Raw genomic sequence first — 23351 nt, 5'->3', positions numbered from 1 at the left:
TTGGCTCGTTCTACCCACTTGTAGCGCGGGACCCTCCAATACAATACATTGCGATATTTCTTGGCTATCCGGTTGAGAATTGTAGTAGTGGCCCACTGATTACTTGGTACATATACTCAGTATTGCGGTGCCACTGGTAGCAGTGATGGCCAAAAATGTATTGCAGATATTGGCATTTACCAATACTTATTGCAATGCCATACTGCAAGCTTGCAAGCTATTGCAATACATATTGCGGCAAGGCTGTCAATGTCAAGATAATAATGTTCTCAAAACCCAGTTCCGACGGCATATGTGCTATCGGCGACCTCTACGACGACAGAGTAGTATGGTTATAGTATTGCAGTAATTATTGCAAGAACGACCAGTATTGCAGTTATTATTGCTGGTGCCTTGGTACTGCAATTCATATTGCTACAGATCGCTTTACCTCCAATGCCTTCCCGTACATTTTTGGCCATCACTGACTACTGTAGTAGTGACACCGTAGTACTGAATAGATGTACCAAATAATCTTCTCAGCGAATGTATAATGCAACACTTTCCAACATTCTCGATGTGGAACAAAAATGACATGTTGTAGTTCTTGGAATAAAGGTGCAGTGGTAGGCTAAAGAGAAAATCTAAGAATGAGCTACGCTAGATCTGGACAAATTGTCCCTGCGAGGTCTCAACGCTCAGGAAATCATCCAAATAACAAGTACAAGGAACTTACACTTGATCGGTGCATATCTTCGATGATCCCCGCATCGTAATACTGAAGGTAATCCATGCCTTCAATCACAGCACGTGTCTTCTAATTAAATAATGTCCTAAGTAAGAGCCACCACTCTGGCTGGTGTGCTACTCTTATCCATGGTACAGAAGTCTCCGTGGGACTTTGACAGTGCGTGGATTTCGTTTCATTCTGCGATTCGCTCCCCAACGCACAGCAACAAGCAGTACAAGCTCAACCGCCGCCAAGAAAAACATTTTACCATGCGTCTGGCCAGCATCGTACTCGCAGTCGTGGCTACATGTAGCTTGTTCGTAAGCTCCGATGCCAGCGATTCTGCACATGTGGTCACGAAAATCTTCACGATCACGTCTGGCAAAACCGACAACACGTTTGAGGGAGCGTACGTCCGGAGCGGCGGCAAGTCGTTTACGATCCCGAATCTTCGAGTGGCCAAGAAGAGAGAGGTCTGGGTGACACCTTTACGAAGATCGCGGACAAGGTCGCCAAGAAGATTGTGCCGTCGGCCGTCAAGAAAAACCTCCCGACACCCCCTCGAATCCCGGCACGCCTTCGTCCTTTCAGGGTGGACGGGTAAGCCCAATTGGCATCGTGTTGACGGCAACCTATAGAAAAGCAAGGCGCTCGGCCGATTGAAAATGCACTCATTGAAGTATTGCCGACTAATCCCCGCATGCGGCACGATCACTGATGGTTGTTTCGACGCTGCGATGGCTTACGCGGTAGTTACCGCACACTTGAAGCCCATGTCTACAGCTTACTGACATTTTTGATGGGAAAATGCTGCGCGGCGAGGGTAACCACATCCTGTGCGCACCCCCAGTGAAGCGTGTGGCCCGACCCGCCGTGTGCGTAGTTGTGAATGACGAGAGCTCCACGTCTCGTTGGACGGGCCTCCGCCTCCAGGCGCACGCCACCAGTACGTCCAGGACGCAAGCCGGCCACGGGACCGATAACGTTGCTGTTGCGCACCTCTGGCCACAGCTTGCAGCAGCGTTCCCACACGCCCTCCACATCTACGTCATCGTTTTCTGTGCTCCAGTTGTGAGGCTGCACTGTTCCACCCAGGACAACGTCACCGCGCGGTCGAGGGATGATGTACGTATGGTGTCCGTCCCGATGAATGACAGCTGCGTACTTGTCCAGCTTGGGGTTGTGAACCTGTCGTTTAGATAAAAAGAAACATCAGTACACGCAGTGTAGATTCCAAAACCAAAACAGGCAGCAGCCTACCTTGATGACCTGGCCACGAATCGGGTAAACTGTGTCATCTTTAGCTAGCTCTTTCGCCGCAAGCCCTGGAAAACAGATAAAACTTCAATTAGTAAAAACAACAGCTAGCTTCAGGACATGACATTCGGCCGAATCGCACCGGAGCAGTTCACCAGCAGGTCACAGTTCTCCTCGTCGAAGTCAGTCACACGGCGTTGCTCGAACGTGCCTCCGAGCTGGCGAACCTGCTTCTGGAGCCACGTCATGAACACGCTGAAACCACACCAAACATTCAATCCAGAGATCGTAAGAACGACAGCAACTAGAACATCCGACGCACATAATAAAATGACCGCAAGTATCGATACCCTGTGTTGTAGATGATCGTTCCGAACGCGAATCCGTGCACCGCATCCGGTGACACTTGCTCCGCCTCCTCTCGACTCAACAGTCGAAAGTTCTTCACACAGTGAGCCCAGTATGGGTGCACCTGGTAAAAGAAACAAAAACGTTACTAAATAATAATTGTGAAGAAATGTGGCTACGCTAGTGTCCAGACTCACCACCAACGGGGGTCCTTCACTGGACACCTCCACGCCATCCACTACATGAATCCCCGCTTCCTCTCCGTCTTTCTCCATCACGTGGGCCAGCCACTCGTAGCTCACCTCGCACCACTTTCTGCATCATATTACTACCAAATTAGTACATAAATATTATACGAAGTCGAAATAAACAATTATATTGTACCGAGCCTTGGTGGGGTCAGCGTCGTCCGGCAGCGAGAACGGCATCCACAGTCCGCCAGCCACGTGCGACGTGGTGTCATCGAAGCTGTCGGCGACCACATGCACGTGCTTGAAGCCGCTTTGCAGCAGCGCCAGGGCCGAGGTGAGGCCGATCACGCCGCCGCCAACAACCCGCACTCGACACTTAGCGGCGCCCTTCATCGTCAATTGCTTCAAGTCTTAATATAATTTTGATAGTAAATAATATTGTTCTATTAGTTTGTACTTCCTGGTTTTTGCAACGCGGATCCCACAATAATTGAATCCCACAATAATTGTATTCTATAACAATTGTATATCATAACAATTGTAAACCAAAACAATCGTATCCCATAATAATTGTTTCCCACAATCCCAGTGTAATTGTATCCCACAATAGTTGTGACGGTTGAAATTATGAGGTCATTTATGGTACTAGTAGTTCGTTTAATTTGAAATTGGATCCGAAGTTAGCCCGAAATTAGAGCACCTGTTGCATTCGCAAATTGGTGCTGCGCCGCCAGCATGGCGAATGGTACGCACTTCTATTGCGCTCTTCGCCGCTGCGTAAATGCACATTCCCGTGCCCGTCCGCAACTGGCCTGCGCTCTGCCGACAGCTGACCCTCTCCTCTCTCTGTCCACCCCCTGCTCTCCTTCTCAGCTACGCTGGATCCGGAGCAATTCTACCTCGTGCGTGGCGCTCAGAGCAGTACGTTGTTCTCCTCTATCTTTTATCTTTCTTCTTCTTTCTTCCTTCTTCTTCCTCTACGTCCTCTGCTAATCTTTATTCTGTCACATTTATTATTTTCCATCATCGCAGTCGAGAAGGATGAGGTGGACTACCGCAACCTCATGACGCACTACAAGCTGGAGCCGCAGCTCGCCAAGATGGCGGACGCGACGCTGCCTAGCACGTACCACCACCTGCTGCGCGGCGTGGGGGAGGCGCGCGACTCGCTCACGCCCGGGGAGGCCACAGGCGACCTCTTGTCGCTGCTGGAGGGCGTGCCCTTCGACCGCCCCATCGAGCCGCTGCCCGAGAGCGTGGTCAAGAGCGCGCTGCAGCTGCCGGCGGGCAGCAAGAGCGGCCCCGTGCTGCACCCGCTGAGCAGCCGCAAGACGGCGGGGCTGATCCACGCGCCGCCTCCTACGGGCGCGGAGCGAGCAGCGCACGCTGAGAAGCAGAAGGGCAAGGCCAAGGACGACAAGGACCGCAAGGAGAAGAAGGAGAAGAAGAAGAAGAAAAGGGAACGAGAGGACGCCACTGTGCTGCAGAAGCTGCTGGCCCCGCTGGTCGCCGAGCTGCGTGGACTCACGTGGGCGGGCTGGGTCGTCAGCGGTAAACCCGGCAACCCGTTCTTGCAGAAGTTCACCAAGGAGAACTGCAAGCGCCTGGGCGTGCCCAACTACTTCGACTACATCAAGAACCCGATGGACCTCACGCGCATGAAGGAGAAGGTCGAGCGCGCCGAGTACTCCAAGATCGACCAGTTCTCGTCGGATATTAAGCTCATGGCTACGAACGCCAAGACGTTCAACCGCGTGGGGGAGCCCGTGCACCAGATGGCCATCGAGATCGAGCAGCTCTACGAGTCCAAGCTGCCGACGTACAAGAAGATGTTCGACGACCTGCAGCAGGAGCGCAAGAAGCGCAAGAAGGAGAAGAAGAAGCGAAAAGAGAAGAAGAAGGAGAAGTGAGGGGAGGAAGTTAAGCTCTGGACAGCTGCAATGGTTCATAATCTCTTTGGTTTCTATTCATTCACTCCACCACTAGCTGCAGCGTCTCCTCTCCTTCGTTATCATCGTCACGCTCTCTTCTTCCTCCCATAGCCGCGTCCAGCATGGGCGTCGTAGGCAGCCACCAGCTCCCTACATCCCGACCAAAGTACACCGTCACGTTGTGCGTGAAGCTGCAGTCCGCGAGCTCTCCCCTCTTGCCGGCCAGGAACTCGAGCGTCGTCTTGCCCTCGCGCAGCAGCCACAGGTGGAAGACGAAGTAGCCGGCCAGCAGCAGCCCCACGCCCAGCGACAGCACCCAGCCGCACTTGAGCAGCGACTCGTAGTAGCGGAAGCGCGGGTCCCACACCAGCGGAGACGCCATGGCGTTGAACACGAGGCAGCTCAGCGACGTGTAGAGCAGGAAGAGCAGGAAGAACTTCTTGTTGCTCCAGGCCACGCAGTTGCCCGTCCAGGGGCAGTGGTGGTCCATTCGGTACACGCAGCGGTTGCACACACTGCAGTGGTGCACGTGCTCGGCCTTGTCGGCGTCGCAGCGCTCGCAGTAGCGCGTCACGCGCTCAAACTCGACGCTCGCGGGTCTCCGGCTGACGGGGCGAGTGCGCATCGCGCGCGCGTAGCTCCAGAGCATGAGCGCGGTGAACAGGAGGTAGAGGCCGTTGAGGGGCAGACTGGCCTGCGCGCGCACCACCGCCGCCCACGTGTAGAGCTTGAGCAGCATGAGCCCGAGGGCCACGGCCACGAAGCCCCCGCTCATGGCTCTAAGTGGCACTGAGTAACGGACTGGGAGGAATCTTCCTGTAGAAGAACGTTATATCCTGTATAAAGGATCACATGGATACATCTGTGACGTGACGACAGGACAAGGCGCACAATACAAGGGGCTTTGCGTGAGGCTGGGAAGACAGTTAAAGTAGTATATGAAGTGGAAACAGTGTACTTATCTTCACGGATCCAAAGGTTAGAATGTTGTGAACCTGCGATGACCTCGACAATAAGCAAACAAAAGATTCAAGGGTGCGGCAAGCGGGTAGCGCATTATTTCCCGTTGCACCTCTTTTTTGAGTATGGGGTCAGCTCGATTATGCATATCGTTTCCGTGTCCGGGCACGACGACAAGGCCGATGCATTCAGGGATGGACATTGAGTTAGACTCTGCGAGTGTAGCTCCGTCGTAGCTTAGAGCACGTAGCCCTAGCTCTCGCTCGTGGCCAGGGGGGGAAATTGCTATGTAGTTAACTTCGGAGCTGGAAGCAACGCTTCTGCGATGCTGCGCTGTTCAAGTCGCGGTGAGCTTGAACTTGTTAGCGTACAGCTCCAGTCAAGCTGTGTGAACGTTATGTATCACCGATGTGATGTTGTCCGAATGATGCTTGTGGTACGAGCAACTGTTTTTGGACGAATTAATGTCTGTGAGGCTGTCCATACAGCTCTTCTAGCTGTCTTCCCAGGGTAATGGTGTAAGTTTGTGGGCATGTAATTCACTGGTACACTGCGTGACGACTTTTTGGGGCCATACAACGGTAAGGTGTTTTCACCCGATTCCGATGGGCGAGCGCACGAACGATACTGTACGTACCCTTTGTCATCACATACAACCCACCTACACCTATTTACCCTAACCGCACTAATCAGCTGAAACTCGATCTACACTTGGAGCAATGCAAGGCAAGCATGTGCATCTATTTATCTAGCAACAAAAACTCTTCGTCGAAGTCGTCAGTCGCAGATCTTGGCCTACCGCCTTATCAACGCCAAATAGACAATAAGCTAAGACGCCTGTTTGACCAACGTTGCACATTTTGACACCCTCAGCTCTATTGCCTTTAGCTGGCAAGCTCCGCAGCAAGTTTAGCGAGGATCTGTCCTTGCCAAGCGGTGTCAATACGGTACCTACACCCACCGTCTGGACTTTTCGCTTGTCTGCTCTGCTTGGCTCTGCGTACAGCAGCTCGATGCTGGCGCGACCGCGCTTCCAGCTCTGTGTGAGTGTTTGCCGACTTTGGTTGGGTAGTGTAGGGTAGAAATTGTTGATGGTGGCAAGGAAGGATATTGTCAAGTACTTTGAGCTTCTCGGCAGCCGGGGACGACGTCACCGAGTGCCTTAATGTCTTCCTCTCCTTTGCGTCAGGCAAGCGAGGCCACCCGAGTCAGTCCGCAACTGAGCGTAATTGGTAGGCGAGGAGTGCCTGTATGCGCTCAGGTGAAAATGCCATTGATTGGCTAATATTAGCCTGTATGTCATAACAAGCAGTATGTGATGACAAAGGGATGCCGGTACTTGCAGGCTACAACTTGCAGATCTAACGCGATCAGCAAGTTCAGCTTATGGAAAAGAAGGCCAAGACAAGCCGTGTCGAGAGCTGGTGGTAAGTCACTTATGCGTATGTTTCATTTGGCTTGCACTCTCAAGAAGCAATGGCGGCATGGTGCCAAGACAACCCATCTTGCTACCTCTGTTCACCAGACGCCACGTTGTATTGAACATCCATGCAGGAGAAAGAACCTGTAGCGTGCATCGGGTCTCCTTGTGCGAAAGGTAAGCGATGAAGCAAGAACACATCGCAGTCGACCTATTTAGAACATATGCACGAGAATATTGCACGAATAACAGGTCTTCAAGGAAGAAGAGCGATGACGAGCTCCATCGGAAAAAAATATATAGGACAGCCTTGGGGCAAAATAGTGCTATGAAGTGGACGCTACGCACCAAGCATGCCTGGATCTACACATATTACTGTTAAAACGTAGTGTGGGCAAATGCATGCAGCACCAGTTACTCGTGTTCAAACAGTATCAAGGGAATACTACAAGTGTGGGGTAAGTGGGTACAGTCGTTACAGTAGAGCTCGAACGATATACGGTACTGTGCTTTGATATGTATTTTGAGCAGATACTATTCTGCTGTGTGGCAGGCTGCCAGCACTTCCAAGCTGCCTGCTGGGATGGGGATCCCATCCCAAAAAACTATCCTGTAGGCTAACGACCTCCCTGTCAGTGACAGGCTGTCACTGACTCTCAAGCTTTCATCGCCACACCACTGTACAGTACGCTCACGTGCCAGTTGAGTTTTTGCTCTCCAAGACCCAAGACCAAGAAAGTATCTCTGCAGACGTAGCAGGCCTTCTTCGTCCTTCTCGTCGCAATCATCCTCTTCACGAGCGCTGAGGCTGCCGGAGTGAACGCTGAAGCTGTTGCCAAGCTTACGAAGAGCTCGTCCACGAAGAGCAATTCGGTCATGAACAACCTCCTCAGGACGGTTATCAGGAAGATGATCCCCAAGAACTACAGAACGTCGGAGGCGAAGATGGGGACCCACACTGGACGCTATCACCCGTTTAGGCCGACCTTCGAGGGGCAATAAGGGCATCTTGGAAGCTAGTATCGAACGCTCAAGTAATACACGCAGCTAGAACAAGTGTTCTCTTCACTGTCCTTGCTAAGTCGTCCCCGAGACAGCATCCAGAAATCAAGGTAAAACATTCGAAGCACAAGCTGGGGTTCCAATGGTTGTCAATTTCGTCATTGCCAGAATGCACTGAGTCGTGCAGGGAAGCAGGGAAGCACATTCACGTCACGTCGAGGATTTAGTTAAAGGTACTTCTGCCACTTGGCCGCACACCTTGTTGAAATTTCTCGGGTTACCTTAAGAGTTTGACTAGCACCCAAGCCCCCCCCCCCACTTCACGATATTTATCACGTACACGGATCACTCAATATGTTTCATGCTGAGTCACCTCGCGAACTTCCGATATCCAGTTGTGCTAAGCAGACATCACCTTGTTTCACTCCGACCCGAATGGCGTGGACCACGAACAGAACTTGGCTTACGTGGAGGCGCTAGTTAGAGATGCAAAGATAGTCGTAGTGGCAGCTTTGGAGCTCCTGTGTTTCTTGAATACCTCCCCTCCGGCTCCTTCATCGGCTAGGAATCAGCGCTTCGTCCTGGCTTATGAGGACATTTCTGCTTCACGATTCCGTACTCGTACAATGACTACTGTATGCTTGACCAACTGAGAAGCTTCGCCGCTCTTTCAAGGGATCAGGGAGCGGCGCTTAAGAGTAAGCGATCGACTTCCTGGGGACGTTGTTAATACCACTCTGCACGACGGTGGGGACGAGAGCATGACATAGAACATTACCACGGCGAAGGTCACAAGCAGTAGATCCACCGTTCTGTCGTGAACAAAGTACATGTACAAACGAGACGCTAAAGTTCACAACAACGCGCGCCGTTTAAAATCCAACATTCCTTATAAGAAGGTGAGTTACTCCAGCTACGGTTTCTCAATCTTGCGAAGCCAGTTAGGGTGCATCTTCTTGAAATACTTCAAGCACTTGTACCAGAAGAGACGGCAGAGCGTTGTTTTTGTTCTCATCGCAAGTTTCGGGTTGAGGCGCAGCGTGGTGAGCACATCGTCTGGGTCGTGGTGTATTTCTTCGGAAGCGCTGACTTGGATCGTGTCAGCTTCTCAACCACCGCGTTTTTTTTTCCTTTGTGGGAGGGACGACATGTAGTTCACCGCGGAAAAGCGAGAAATTTACTGGATCGCTCCACATCAGCTCAAACCAGCGTTCAGAGGAAGGATATGTCCTACACCGTATGGGGTCGATTCGACAAGCGGCTAGATGATATTACGTTTCTATCTTTTAGGCCAACTAACGAGCGAGAAAAAGCTTGTCTTGTCGAGGACTACGTGTGCAATCATGAAGTGAAGAGAAGCATGACGGAGGTAATAGGTATCTTGCTCTTCACAGTTTAGGGTTAATACATTGCCGAAGACACTCGCCAAACTCGTGTCACCGAGCTGCTGAAAGCAAGCTGTAGTCGAATAACTTCTACTTAAGTACACCAACATCGATAGACGTCGAGCTCTCCTTTCGTCTACGACCGCTTAGCAATCGACAATGTCATGAGCTTATGAAACTTAAGACACGGAGAGTATTAGCAGGGTTCAGAAAAAAATATAATTGCACTGTAATACATGTACAGCAATTACTGAACGTGTTGAGAGGAATTCGCACTAAATTCTTATTAGAGTCGAGCTGGCCAATGCGACGCAGTATATGCATATGGTTGTCTTCCAAATCGGTTGCTGGTTAGTTAGATCTAGCATTTTGCGTTTGCGTGGGATTAAAAACAAGAACTTGTGGCTCATCTACAGATCTACATCGTTCATATTCGTCAACGCTACGGGTACGGCCTAGAATGATGAAATTTGCTCACAACTTTCGAGTTGCCACGATAATTGGTGCGTGAATCACATGTCTTAATTTGGTTTTGTATTCGAAGCAGCAAATAAAATTCAATACAGAAAACAGGGTGCCAAGCAGTACACTACAAGTATTCGGCAAGAAATCAGGGCACAGAGGTACTCGAAAAAAATTGCGGTACCACGATCCTCTTCGTATTTGTATTGTTTCTCGCCGATGGATACGGTGCAAGTGCTCTGAAATTGCTGAGCCATCGACAAAGAACAATTTAGTTAGTAGAGTGCCGATGCTGAGTTTCTACCTCATTTTTCATGGCACCTAAGTTTGTCATCCATAGCGTGACTACAGTAGATGCCGTCTGCACGTATGGATTGCGCGTAATGTAAATCTGTATAGTATGTCGGCGTTACGGCTGCAGCAAATAGGCAACTGGAAGCAGGGACGTTATCAACTCGACCAAATCTGTCGGCGGGAGTTTTGAGCTGCTTCGCATTCGAATCTCGTATCAATACTACATGTAAATATCGTAGCACATACAGTGCATGATAAACAGTGTAATGGGCATGAAGACAAACGAGTGAATCGTTCTTTTAGGTTCATGAGTGCATGAGGAAACTTTTTCGTGGTTAGGGCTCATTAACTAATAAGGTTCCATCACTTGCTTTGGCATTTATGTTTGTTTAACCCTTAAAAGTGAAAAAATTGGCGTCCTATATTAGTTACCATCGTGACATTTATTAAGTAAATAACCTTTTTACTCGAAGTATTATTTGAAGAAAAGAAAACACATGAATTGCATATTACGGTGTAACTGAAGTGCATCGCCCGACAACAATATTACATTGAGCAGTTTTGATTTTAGATTATAGTCATGGTTGCGAGAATACCGAAAAATCGACAGAAAGTCGTGCGTTTTCTACTTTGTAGAATAGGACAGCCCAGTTGTGCATGCAAAATGCTTTGAGCAGCTATATATGGCACGCAAGCGTAACGTGCAGCTATGATAGCTGCACGCTGAGCTATCACAGCTGCATAAACACGATGGAGGACGGCTCAATCACCATTCGTTGCACTAATCGCAGTAAAGAGCTATATATATATCTAATAAAATAGCATTTCCCTGATGCTTAAATCTTGCGCCTGTGCCATCGTAGCTCGTCCACCTTGGGAGCAACAAGTCTTCAACTCATTAGCAACGTTGTCACGGATTTATCGGCGCTTGAGTTGTATTCAATCCGTAGTTTGCTTTTCCGAAACGCTTGTGAATTCTGTGATGATCGAGGAGTCGTTAACTGCCATGTAAATCAGGATAAAGACTTCGTTAGTACGCCCACCAGGGCCTCGATGACACGAAATACGAAATGAGCTTGTCGGATAATGCAGTTAACGTTAGTAGATTTCGCCGCTTTTATACTGTTCTTTCGGAGAGTGAAACCGCGGGTGCACTGCTTTAACAATGTCGCGCGACTGTTGCGAGAATGTCGTTCGATGGCAAACTCCCAGAAGCAAAATCTGAGGGGGGTCGGGGGGGGGGCTGTAAGTCGCAAGAAAGCGAACCTAGCTCATCAGGGTCGAATTCGCCGTTCGAAGAACTGGCCCAGGTGCTTAGACCAACAACATTTGAGTACCATGCGGCCAAGCTTCGCCGTCGCGTCCGCAGCATGCATATTGCAGATTTATCATGTTTTGCTGATGCGTGTTCTGACAAAAAGTCATAAATGTACAGACCAACGGAATGCAAAAGTGATGTTGGTACATATGTACATGTATCACGCATTTGCCGCGCGCTTGAATATCAACACCTTGAAGTACCTCTCGTCCGTAGTATTTAGATAATTGCGTGGCAGTGCTTCCCACCACAACAAGCCGGACGAAGTCCATCACTTTCACAACTTGAAGGTATGCACCACAAGATAAATGTACGATCTGCTGGTGGTGGCAGACGCTGCAATATGGAGCTGGGCTTTCAAAACGTTCAACGCGTCCGATCAGATCAATTCAACCTCTTGGTCGATTCCCTCCCATTTCCCAATTAGCGCGCTATCGATCGGACCCTCCCACAATGCGCGCCGTCTTCGTCTTCGTCCTGCTCACACTGCTAGTGTGCTCCAATGGGATCGCCAGCGCCAAGAGTTCCGCCATGGTGAGCGCCCTGCATTCCGAAGCTGTTGAGGCCCCAGTCAGTAGCGACGCCACTCGTCGCAGACTCAGGGGTACCGTCGTGGTCGATGAAGAGCGAGTGCTGGGGCTGGAGAAGCTGGCGAACAGCGTGGCGAGTATTTTCAAGAGGAAGCCGGGTCTCATCCAAAAAGTCGAGAAGCTGCAGAGCAGTCCCAGCGCGGTCAAGGCGTTGGAGAAGGCGACACTCTCAGGAAAGAGCTCAAACAAGCTGCGCGCGTACTTCGCGAGACTTGCAGCGAACAGCAACAAGGCGCAGCAGTTCTTCATCCTCGCAACCATCGTGCTATTCGCGGCTGGTGTTACAGTAACCTGGTTGACGTAAAATATAACGAGAGCGACCTGGCACCTCGAATTATACTACTAGTTACCTTACAGACTGAAAAGAACTCTGCTTGCAATGTATTCCGACATCGCTACTGTACGTATTTCAGAGCGCGTATGGACTGCGACTATTCGAACGCGACTTCCGAAAGAGTACGCTACGACTATTGAAAGAGGAGGTGGTGCCGCGAGCTTTTGGACTGGGAAGCACGGACAACTATCGGATACTACCTGCAATCCTTCTGCATTCCAACATCTTCTACACGTTCATTAAGATTAATGCTTCAAAGCGTGAGCTCTCTGACCTCCGGCAGCATTACTAAGGAATTTGTAGGAGTTTGCAGTGATTGTAAAATCTTCTTGCAATTAGCAGGTGAAAGCTGAGGAGGATATTGCCATGCACATGTGAATGTACTTCGGGGGTATTACAGTCCAAATGCTTACTGGCGAGGAGTAAGCGTGCGGGTTGCCGTTGTCGCGTTTCTTGATCCGTGTACCGATTTCACAGCACGTTCGGCGTACGCCAGCGTAATACGTTGCAATACATGGCACGGGTAGTCTTTCACTCCAACTCATTTCAGCTTTCGCTCCAAGACTAAGAAGACACGAGGCGCACTATCGACATCATCCCTCTGCAGCTCTAAAGACCGTGCGCCTACTCTTCACCGAGCGTTCTGGTCGCTACCATCCTTTTCGCAAATGCCGAAGCTGCTGCAGTTAACATTAAGGCGATTACCAAGCTTACCAAAAGCGCGTCTGCGAACTACGCTTCGCTGTGGAACAAGTTGGCCGTGAAGTTGTTAAAGGGGATTACACCAAAAAGATTCCAGGTAAAGGGGGAAAACAAGCTCGCGAAATCCCCATCGAATCGATTTCAACAAACAGTCCATCCGGACTGCTGCTGAGTAGACTGGAGGCAAGTCGACGTGTGCATATATGTAGCACGCAGTCGTTAATACATTGTTGGAGACACGACCCCTTGTGACCATTATTGAAACTTTTAGTGCTCCAACACTACTTCACTAATCGATTCCAAGCACCCAAGTTTCCATTGGTTTGGATACATGCTCCACTTCACTGGCCCGTCGTCTCTCATGCGTGGGGAGCGATCATCGGAGCCTCATGCTGCTGCGAATTGTTGTTCTGCTTCCGCAAGCCGCGCTCAACGCGTGGGCGCCTGTTTTCCTTGGACTTGTTATTCTTGACGCCCTGCGCGCCGCTGTTCTCGTCACTTGCACGCGGGGCGCGAGGACGGCGCGGCTTGGATCCGTTCGTCGGAGACCCGTCCGCGGACTTGTTGCCACTGTTACTATTACTACCCTTCTCCCCCTTCTCCTTCCAGCGCCGGCCCTGCCCTCGACGACGTTGGGTGTTCTTGCCCCGTGGGCTGTTCTCTTCCGAACCAGCTTCCTTCTTCTCAGTTTCAGACGAGCCCGACGAGCCCAACGGAGACGGCGTGCGCTCGCTCGTCAGACCCGCAGTAACTGCGGCAAACGAGAGCGGAGGGGCAGGAACAGACTCCGGCGCAGGCGCAGCCGCAACCGTGGCTTCAACCTGCTCTTCGATCTTGACATTTTGCTCGATGATTTCTTCCTCCGCAGCTTCGATCTGGACATCAACAGCGACGACTTCGGCAACTTCCTCGCTCTGCTCCACCTCATCAGCGGCCTCTTCACCCTGCACCGACTCCAACTGCGACTCAGTAAAGAAGCTGATCTCCGGCATGGTGTTGATCTCGGCGGGCACGACCGGGACATCCGACACTTCTGCGACCACGACCACTGCCTCTTCAACGGTCTCCTCCACCACTTCTTCGTCCTCCTCAGCAGACTCCTCCTCCGTCTTCCCTGACGACACGTTGGCCAGCTGGTCCACGGACGCACGCAGGCCGCTGTACGTCGTATCGCACGCGAACACCTTGTCGCTGTCCGTCAGATACTTCTTGGCCTCCTCCAGCGAATCCATCAGGTTCTCCTCGTACGACAGCTCAGCGGGCGGGCGCGTGTTGCCCAGCAGCACCTTGGAGAAGAAGTCCAGCACCATGGGGACCTCCTTACCCAGCGCCTGGTGCAGATTCACCACGTGCAGCGTCTTCAGCAGCTCGTACACGTCAGCAAAGCTCTTCTTCTCTTGCTGCTCCGTCTTCTCCACGGCCTCCTGAAGCTCCTGGGCCTCCTCTGGAGCTGCTTCTTGCTGCTCTGCAACCTGCTCCTCCTGCTCTGTCTCCTGCACCTGCTCCGCAGCCTCAGTCTCCTCTCCAGACGCCGCAATCTCCTTCTCCTTCTTCGCCTCCTCCTGCTGCTTCTTCTGCTCCAGCTCCTGCGTGAACACGCCCACGAACTGCTCGCGCAGCAAATCGAGCTCCGCCACGAGCTTCTCCAGCGTCGCCTTGCTGCCCATGAGCTCCAGCTGCTGCGCGTTGAGGCGCTTGTCGCCCGCGGCCTGCGCCGCCTCCAGGCCCTTGATCTTCTCGAGCTTCTTGCGGTGCGAGCGCAGCCGCTTGTACAGCACGCTCAGGTACGGGTGGTCCAGGCTTAAGTTGCCCAAGGTGTCGGCCTCGTCCATCGAGGCTTGAGTTGCCACAACGGCCGCAACAGCCGCCTTGTCCTTGCTGGTCTTACTCTTCTTAGCCTTAGCGCCCTTCACAGAGGGGGATGGAGACTCGGACAAGGACGCAGCGACAGCCACGGACTCGCTCTTGTCGACGCTGGGCGTGGCGCTGGCCATGGTGCTCTCTGGGCGGCAGGACGGCGGCGGCAAGGGGGCGACTCCGGTACGAGGGTCGCGGCTTGGGCGCTTTTCGAGAAATGAGGGTGTCATGGAAAAGGAATCCTGTGGAAGGTTGGTGTGGTGTACACAACAAGCAACATAAGGAAAAGTCTATGGAGGAATGGCGTGGTGTACACAAAATGCAACATTTGAATTTCAATTACACAGCCTCGGTGATCTCGTCCACGATGACCTCGTCCACCTTGATGCCGAACGTGCCGTCGCCGATGATGACGGTCTCGAGCGTCGTCGTGGACGACGGAGGTCCACTTGGTACCGGTACGGGCGACTGGATTGGCCCGGCCTCGGATTCCACGGCAGAGGTCGGCTGTTCGTCTACAGGTGGAGCAACTTCAACTTGACCCTCCTCCGTCTCGGGGATCAGCCTGGCCAGCGCCTCCTCGTCCGCCGAAGTGTCTTCAGTCTCCGTCACTTCTTCAGTTGTGGCAGCAGTCTCTGTCTCCTCGTCATGAGTCGCCTGGTGCTCCATTGGCTGGTCCTGCTCAGCCTCTTCCGTCTCAGCTGATGCTGCTTGGTCAGCGGTGGACTCGGCGGTGGGCTGCTCCTGCTCTGCCTCTTGCTGTTCTTCTTGCTCACTTCCGTCGGTGGCTGTGGCCGGCACCTCGATCGCGACTTCTTGTGGCAACAGCCCGAGCTGCTCCTTCAGCTGCGGACACACGGCGTCGATCACTGCGCACGTCTCGTCGAACAGCGTCTGGCTACTGTTCTCGGTGCTCGCGCGCTCGAGGATGTCTTCGGCCTTCAACACCAGCAGCAGGTTGTACAGCGACTGCAGCGTCGTCTCGAACACGACGCTCGACTGCTGCGACCGCATCGTGGAGGAGCTGGAGGGCACGAGCTTGTTGGCCAGTCGACGCAGAACCTTCAGCCACAGGTCGGGGAAGTCCTGCAGCTCCATCAGCACGTTGAGGTTGTGAAGAAACGTCTTGGACAGCAGCGTGACGCTGTAAAGCGGAGCTTCGCGCGCTTTCCTCACAGCGCCATCATTGACCTGGTCATCGAACGCAAAGATGATCTCGTCGAAGCACTGCTTCCACGTGTCCTTGGCGATCGGCACTCCAGGCAACAGCAGCGAGTTGCGGAGACAGTCCCAAGCGGTCTTCGCCACCGGCGGTCGGTCGTCATCCAGGTACTTGAGCATCACGCGCATCACTTGCAGCCACGAGCTGCCGTTCATCTTGTACGTGTTGTCACTGTTGGCCAGTCCTTGCAGCAGCTTCAACGCGTCCACAGCGTAAGACGTCCGGTGGCGCACAAACGCGCAGCACAGAGACATCCACGGCGCGAAGTTGTCGTCGTTCAAGTGTCCTCCTTCAGCGAGCACCATGACGCTTTCCCAGCAGGCCGACCGGCTGTTGATGTATTCGACCACGTTCTCCAGAATACCCAGGAGCACCGCCCAGTCGTCAAAGTCGTGCATGTACACGAGATTCGCCTTGAGCAGCATCGTCATTCCTGACGCCAACCGGTCACTCAGCGCCTTGTACATCTCCCTGTCCATCGTCAATAGCAGCTCGATGGTCGCCACCAGCTTCGGTCGGACCTTCTCGTCGTGGAACAGGCGGATGCTCACGCGCAAGATATGCACAACCACGCGCTCAACGAGTCCCTGCATGTGCAGTTCATTCAACGGTGTTGAGAGGATGCGCTTCGCGTACAAGTGGAACGAGTCCCACAGGTTCAGCGCCAAGATCCGCTGCGCGTTGACCAAGATAATGTCCACACTCATCTCCAGCACCAGAATGGCATTCTCCTGCATCATTGCGTCCACGCCCGAGTCCGACGGCTGCATGATGCACTTGAAGGGGTCACGGCATGAAATCAATGTCTCCAGCAGACTCGTCAGCGAATTCTCCTGTAGTTTACGCGTCAAGCGCAGCCAGTTTTCCTTCTCGAGAATTCCACCGCCGAGCTTCAGCACCTCGTCGCGGAGCATCTGATTGACGAGCGAGAAGCTTTCGTCAACCTTCTCCTCCTCAGCCCAGAGATAGTATGATAGAGAGTTCCACAGGGATCCGCTATTCGCGCTCTGACCATGGCTTCCGTACGATGCACCATTGTTGGCTTGTGTCATGCTCTTCATGCGACTGCGAATGGCAGCTTGGCGCTCTGCCTGTCGACGAGAACGCTCACGAGTCTTACCCGAAAGACCCGCTCCGCCCTGACCACGACCTGGGGACAACTTAGGCGGTGACGGTGTGTGAGTCGTAGCACCTCCCTGCATGGGCGGCAACGGCACACCGCGAGAGTCCACGAAATCGTCGATCTCTACCAACGAGGTAGGAACCGCATCCAGCTCGTTGAACATTAGCATGCACTCCACCACGTTGGCCCAGCCCTTGCGGAAGTACTCGCTCTTGTTCTGAACAAACTGGAACAGCAATTTTAGTGACAGCAGAGCACGACGTGTCTTGGCACCTTGCACCAGATCCTCATCGATTGATCCACCCGGTTGTTGCGGGGCTGCCAGGACTTCAATTTCCGAGCCATCGTCTTGACGGCGAACAATTCGTTCTCCGATAGTCTCCGCTGATCCATGCTCGGACGAGGAAGGCAGGGTAGACGACGCCGAGTGCTTCAATACGTTGCTGGCGCTTGGGGGCACGTACACCTTCTCACCGCTCAAAATTCCGTGAGCGAACGTGAGGAAGTACGACGACAGGGCTCCCATGATCTTGTTGAACTCATCAGCCATGTCGTAGTAGAGCATGATCTTGGCACAGTTGCTCAGTCCTTCGAGCGAACGCTCCATGTTGTTCAAGTCGCACGTCTTCTCAAAGGCCAGCAGGATGCTCTTAATGGTGCTCTCGGAAATCAGGTTGAACATGTCCTTCTCGTACAGACCGGCGCGAAGCTTCAGGATGCTCGAGTTCGAGGTGAAGCTGGCTCCGACCACGTTCTCCGAGCGCTTGAGCACGCCGTCCCACTGCATGGAATACCGGTCGACGGTCGAGGATGGGGACTCCATGAAGTCTGACACATCGTGCTGCATCTGGATCTCCTTCTCCAAGATGTTGTAGTACAGGTTGGTCAGGTACTCCGACGGCAGATCTTGGCCCGCGTTAATGCCGCGGTTGTTGCGAACGAACTCCTCCACGGTCATTTTCTTCGCAATGTGGTCCGAGTGCAAGTCCGTGTTGAGCATAATGATACTGAACGCCAGCACATAGGCCGCGTCAGCATCCGCCAGTGGCCCAGACGAACCTGCTTGTAGGTAGAACTGTTTCGAGAACGCTTCCATCATGCGGTCAATCTTCTGCGCTTCACCTGGCAGACGGAACTTGGCCAGAAACATTCGCAGCGCCTCATCCAGCGACGGCGCCGAGCGGAAGTCGAACATGGCAACGTATGCGTCTCGCACCGCGGCGTTAAATGGGTACTTCTCAATAGGTCCATCGCCAATATAGTCGCCGATCAGCGTCTTGTTCAGCCCGGGGGTGTGCAGCAGGAAAGACGCAACGGATTCTGGGGTCAGCTTCTCCGGTAGAAGACCAATCTGCTGCGAGAACGCCATCCAGTTCTTCTGGTCGTTGTTGAACTTTTCAGCGGCCAATGCGTAGCGCTTTTTGGCATGCTTGCGCTGCTGCAACACTTCAGCGGTTCGCTCTCGCGCTGTGTGCAGCCAAGCCAGCTGGTCCGCCGCGTTGTCGGGCTCACTTTGCTCCGAGTCCGAGTCGCTCTCACTTCCTGACATCACGAGGTGCATAAGATCCCGCACTGAAGACATGGGGGAAATGTCCTCCATCGGGAACTCGCCGGACGAGCTCTCAGTGACAGGGGAAGCTCCAGCCGTAAACCGCGCAAGGTCAGAGCCCTTGAGGCTCAACACGCCCGAGTTGCTTCCGAACGTTCTGGACCCTGACGTCTTCGCGGGAGTGTTCAGTGGGCAACGTCGAGCGATGGACTCGATAACAGCCAGAAGACCCTCGAGACACAGCAGCGTGAGAGCGTTCAAGCTGCCGTCGGCTCCGGACATGGACTGGCAGTTCTTGGCCAGCGACTTGCACAGCACCTCGAACAAGTTCGTGCAGTGCACGTCGCAGTCGTAGTTGATGTACAGGTCGAGCATAAGCGCCGGCTCACGGCAGAACTCGAGCAGCGACTCCAACGCCAGCTCCTTCTGTTCATCCGAACACGACGGCGAGTCGATGATGCGCATGTGGACGCTGGTGAAGAACACCTCCAGTTGCACCTTGAGATGGTCCTTGATTGAGTTAAACAGGTTGAACACCACCCGCAGCGTCAGCGACAGAATCCCGAGCTCCTCCGTCTCCGAGTTCTGCAGCAAGAACTTGGACAGATCTCCCTGCAGCACCGACACCAGGCACGGGTGATTGCCCAGCCCCGTCCCTGCCGTCTCCAAGACGACGTTAATCAGTCTCAGCCCCAGGACGCACGTCGCCTCCTCGTTCTCCGTGGGGGAGATCAGACCCGAGATGAAGTGCAGGATCCGCTCCAGCAGCGGAATCCCGTAGGGTTTATCTGCCGCCTTTGCGACCTCCACCGTCGGCTCCACGGGCGGAGCCGCCACACTCTGCTGCTCCTCCATATCCAGACTCTCGTCGTACTCGGGCAGCTCCAGCTGCAGCTGCAACTGTTGCGGCTTCTCCTCCTTCTTCTCTTCTTCTAGTTTCTGACTCTTAGCTTCATTGTGCGGCGACAAGGGTGCGTCATCATTGTCGTTATCGTTGCCATTGTCGTTGTCGTTGTTCTTCCTCTGCGGCTCCAGCTCGTCGATCCGGTCGAACACCGTGAGCACCAGGTGCGACAGCGTGTTGTCCGCCGACCTGCACAAGTGCATGGAGGACCGCGGCTGGCACCTGATGCTGTAGCACAGCTGCAGCATCTTCCAGAGGTTCTCGCCCGAGATCAGGTGGCCGGCGTCGCAGCGCACGCTGTACTCCACCAGCTCCAGCAGCTTCATGAGCACGGCCTCGTCGTCGGCCCGATGGGTCTCCTCGAAGCGGCAGCGCGACACGCACACGGCGATGCGGTTGATGGCGACGTCCGCGCGCAGCGACTCGCACGTGATGAGCCCGTAGAGCAGGAACTTGTTGATGGCCGAGATGGCCGCGCCCGTGATGAAGCCGCTCGTGCGCTCCGACTCGATGACCATCACGAAGGGCAGCAGGTACGTGACCGTGTCCACGTCCGCCAGGTCCGTGACCGACTGCAGCTCGTAGTGCAGCTGCTTGAAGGCGCGCATCATGGGCGACTGCGTGGACGCCGGGATCTCCTGCGTGAAGCGGTCCACGCTCGCCCAGCGCGCGTTCACGCGCATCATGGACAGCACATTGTGGATCTCGCCCTTGACGCAGTTCATGGTCGTGGCCCGCCGCGCCAGCAGCAAGCAGGAGGAGTGCTGATGCTACTGAATGAGTGACGTGTCGGTCGGATATATGGTACAGTGTACCACTGATAGGGTATAATTGGGAGCTCTCTCTCTCTCTTAGTTGTTGTAGATATCTGCAAATATTGTTATTTGGAGGTCGTCCACTGCGATCAGACGAGAAGTCGATGAGTTTCGTAGGTCAGTTGAAATGTGAGCTACAGTGTTCATAATGGTATAATATTTGGTAAACTTAAAAGGCAAACAAATCGATAAGCATTGTAAGGCGTTTCCAGTGCCTGAGGCTTGGTCCTCGTTGCGGAGTGTAGGCTCCCGGAAATTGGGCATTAGTCCTCTACAACTTGACTGCAGGCACTTCGATTGTCAAGGTCGCATTGTACGGTTGCATGCTATCCATCCAACGGTTGACTAGGTTACATCTACGCCAAGGGTACAAACAAAAAGAGAGACATCCAGGGCGATTCCTTGCACAAGAATGAAGCACGTCTAGGCTCATACAAGCACGCATTAAAACTTTTTAACTTAAAATAGTGATAATGTTTAGATCCAACACAGAGGTTATGTTTTGTGTATTCAATAAATTTATCCAAAGTTATGAGAGTTACACTACGGTTTCGCTAAGGTTACATTCTGGTTTTGACGCGTCGCCATACGAATTAGAACGAGTTTGAACGCGTAAGAAAGTTATTATTGTGAATGGGAGGGATTTGCACGCCCCCTTCCAACTTAGCTCACTTTACAATGTAAAGTGACATGTCATGTTACCAAGTGCATTCAGCTCGATTCTTATTTATTTAATATTAAATAATGCGTGACCAAGGGACTCGAAGTTTTGAATGGGTATGAAGAACTCAAAATGGCATCAACGAATCTCAAGCTAGAATGAGGAGTAGCAGAGCATTTCACTTTGAATAAAGGCTAGTAAGAGTGCGTATAAACCTATTCTTGAAGCCAAAGAATGCATCAATCAATACTCGACTCAAGGGGGACCTCCGAAATCTCGCCTGACCGCGAGAAATGACCCATGTTAAAAAAATGAACACTTTATCTTAAAATGGTGCACGACGGTCTTTATCTACAGTACTTAACTCGATCTAATAGGGGGTTCCAGTTAATCATTCCTTGAAGGAATGAGCCGAAGAGAAATTGGCGGAAATCAAGGAATGATTTTCATGGGGGGTTTCAGTTTATAAATAGCCACACAAATCTTTTGATCGCAAGGAATGAGCCCAAATAATGAGCTCATTCCTTGGGCTCATCGTTTGAACAAATGATTAACTGAAACCCCCTATTATGAACACATTTGAGGTACTATAGCTCACGTTTCAACTGGCCTACGAAACTCATCGACTTCTCGTGGACGACCTGTGCAAAACCCCAAATAACAATATTTGTAGATATGTTAGATATGTCAAAAAAAAGAGAGAGAGCTCCCAATTATATCCTATCAGTGGTACACTGTACCATATATCCGACCAACACGTCACTCATTCAGTAGCATCAGCACGCTCGCTGCTCCTCCTGCTTGCTGCTGGCGAATGACCTTTGTTTCAGGTAATACATATATCATATACTCGTAAACAAGTGTACTAACGGATTTTCCCGAATACAAGACCGGTAGAAAATAGAAGTCCGATCAGGAATAGGTTGGAGTTACTGAAAATAGAAGTCCTGTACCAAATACAAGACCGGACATCTTTTTTTATAAATGTACTCAAACATTCAGTTTTTAAAATGTTCGCCCGAACTCTGCTTTAGTTCGAGCTCATTCTAACCGTATTGGTTTTGCTTCACAACGATACGATGTACCTGGAAAAAGCAATGAATTGTGGCCGTCAACCGATCTCGCTACATGTACTCCATCAGCATTAATGCTTAGACAAAGATCTATAATACATGTAAACTGCTAAATAAGATGAACTGAACGACTGTTTATCTTTTTCGTGACGAGCATTGAACGCCTACTTGCGCTTTTGCAGCGTCTTGCACGGCCTAGAACTTACTTGTGCGGCCCAGACACTTCGTTCAAAACCATTTTAAGCTGCTGCAAGTGCAGGCAAACGGATAGCGGAAGCGGTTAAACCCCCCACGGCTAATGTACTCGAGGGGCTGCTTCTTACCCAAAAGCTTATCGATGTGAGCTTGAGCATACATCCAGGCACCCTGATTTAGCGGCCCTACCTAAGCCTAGACAAAACTTCTTGGCATCTCGACTTGGCCAGCTTGTCAGTCGTAAATCGGAACGGTGTCAATTCTTTCAGACGAACCAATGCGATGATCTTGGGGTTCTTACTACGAGTGAGACGCTCCTTTGCGAGCTCAGAGAGAATTTGACGAAGAAAAGTAAATCTTCCTTAGTACAGAACCAGCCTTGATGCAACACTTCCATGAAATATAAGTCCTCACCCCAATACAAATCCCCTCCGTCAGAATCGTTCGGTTTGCAGGGGCTTATGAGAATTAGAAGACTGGCTTATATTCGGTAAAATCCGCTACTAGTATATTGGGAGGCGAGAACCAAAGAAGCGCTTGTTTCGCGTTGACAGGGATGTCCCGCCTCTTTTAAACTATATTAGTTTTTTAGCTTTTTAAAAAATGTCTTCCACCTTCTTTTCTCGCAATGGTACATCTTGCCTACGTCTCACGGTGCTAGGCTGTATAATAATTTGACAACAGCATGAAAAAAACATGTCCCAGACAAACACCCTCCCATTCTGGCCGTCAGCTTGGCAGCGGCTGAAAGATTAAGCCTCGACAAGTCTTCGGAATCGTTTGGCACGGGCACCTTCTTCCCTATTGCACGTGCCTTCGAGTAGAATCGTCCATCCCTTGTTGTCGCAGTTGACCACGTTGAAGTAGCATCCATTCTTATAGGCGATACCGTTGCTTCCACAGAGGAGCGTAAGGTTTGCCTCCCACTCGATATTTGCGACACCGGCGCACTCAAAACCTTGAGCAGAGTTTCGCCGACCAGCAGCGAGGTGAGGACGGTCGCAATGATGGCAAACTTCATTACTTCGAGCTTGAGACGGGGGGGGGGG

At 52.1% G+C, this 23351-nt stretch overlaps 7 protein-coding genes across 7 annotated transcripts; 2 read left to right on the top strand and 5 right to left on the bottom strand.

The window, feature by feature from the left end:
• Positions 1 to 1486: 1486 nt before the first annotated feature.
• PHYSODRAFT_319218 (hypothetical protein) lies at positions 1487 to 2898 on the bottom strand (the record flags this gene model as incomplete). The annotated part of the gene is made up of 6 exons (XM_009538555.1): positions 1487 to 1897; positions 1970 to 2034; positions 2109 to 2221; positions 2317 to 2438; positions 2512 to 2629; positions 2699 to 2898. The coding sequence occupies 6 exons, from the start codon at positions 2896 to 2898 to the stop codon at positions 1487 to 1489; spliced, it is 1029 nt and encodes a 342-aa protein (XP_009536850.1).
• A 342-nt stretch (positions 2899 to 3240) lies between these two features.
• Positions 3241 to 4415, top strand: PHYSODRAFT_348185 (hypothetical protein; the record flags this gene model as incomplete). The annotated part of the gene is made up of 3 exons (XM_009538554.1): positions 3241 to 3250; positions 3379 to 3426; positions 3538 to 4415. 3 exons carry the CDS (start codon positions 3241 to 3243, stop codon positions 4413 to 4415), a joined length of 936 nt encoding a protein of 311 aa, XP_009536849.1.
• Positions 4416 to 4476: 61 nt separating this feature from the next.
• On the bottom strand, positions 4477 to 5211 carry PHYSODRAFT_262632 (hypothetical protein; the record flags this gene model as incomplete). Its single annotated transcript, XM_009538553.1, has 1 exon — positions 4477 to 5211. One exon carries the CDS (start codon positions 5209 to 5211, stop codon positions 4477 to 4479), a length of 735 nt encoding a protein of 244 aa, XP_009536848.1.
• Positions 5212 to 11730: 6519 nt separating this feature from the next.
• Positions 11731 to 12171, top strand: Avh1b-131 (Avr1b-1 avirulence-like protein; the record flags this gene model as incomplete). The annotated part of the gene is made up of 1 exon (XM_009538552.1): positions 11731 to 12171. One exon carries the CDS (start codon positions 11731 to 11733, stop codon positions 12169 to 12171), a length of 441 nt encoding a protein of 146 aa, XP_009536847.1.
• A 1091-nt stretch (positions 12172 to 13262) lies between these two features.
• PHYSODRAFT_565301 (hypothetical protein) lies at positions 13263 to 14957 on the bottom strand (the record flags this gene model as incomplete). Its single annotated transcript, XM_009538551.1, has 4 exons — positions 14054 to 14957; positions 13800 to 13951; positions 13618 to 13688; positions 13263 to 13557 (listed from the first exon to the last, which is right to left on the bottom strand). The coding sequence occupies exons 1-4, from the start codon at positions 14895 to 14897 to the stop codon at positions 13263 to 13265; spliced, it is 1362 nt and encodes a 453-aa protein (XP_009536846.1). The 5' UTR covers positions 14898 to 14957.
• Positions 14958 to 15099: 142 nt separating this feature from the next.
• Positions 15100 to 20283, bottom strand: PHYSODRAFT_528113 (hypothetical protein; the record flags this gene model as incomplete). Its single annotated transcript, XM_009538550.1, has 5 exons — positions 15100 to 15243; positions 15562 to 17499; positions 17566 to 17814; positions 17857 to 19442; positions 19599 to 20283. The coding sequence occupies 5 exons, from the start codon at positions 20281 to 20283 to the stop codon at positions 15100 to 15102; spliced, it is 4602 nt and encodes a 1533-aa protein (XP_009536845.1).
• Positions 20284 to 23102: 2819 nt separating this feature from the next.
• On the bottom strand, positions 23103 to 23270 carry PHYSODRAFT_420928 (hypothetical protein; the record flags this gene model as incomplete). The annotated part of the gene is made up of 1 exon (XM_009538549.1): positions 23103 to 23270. A coding segment is annotated over one exon (168 nt), but the record flags the coding sequence as incomplete, so codon positions are not given.
• Between the last annotated feature and the right edge of the window lie 81 nt (positions 23271 to 23351).

This window comes from Phytophthora sojae, assembly GCF_000149755.1.
Source record: "Phytophthora sojae unplaced genomic scaffold PHYSOscaffold_12, whole genome shotgun sequence".
NCBI classification, from domain to species: Eukaryota; Oomycota; class Peronosporomycetes; order Peronosporales; family Peronosporaceae; genus Phytophthora; species Phytophthora sojae.
The sequence above is the reverse complement of the archived record's forward strand: the minus strand, read 5'-3'. Positions and strand labels throughout refer to the sequence as shown.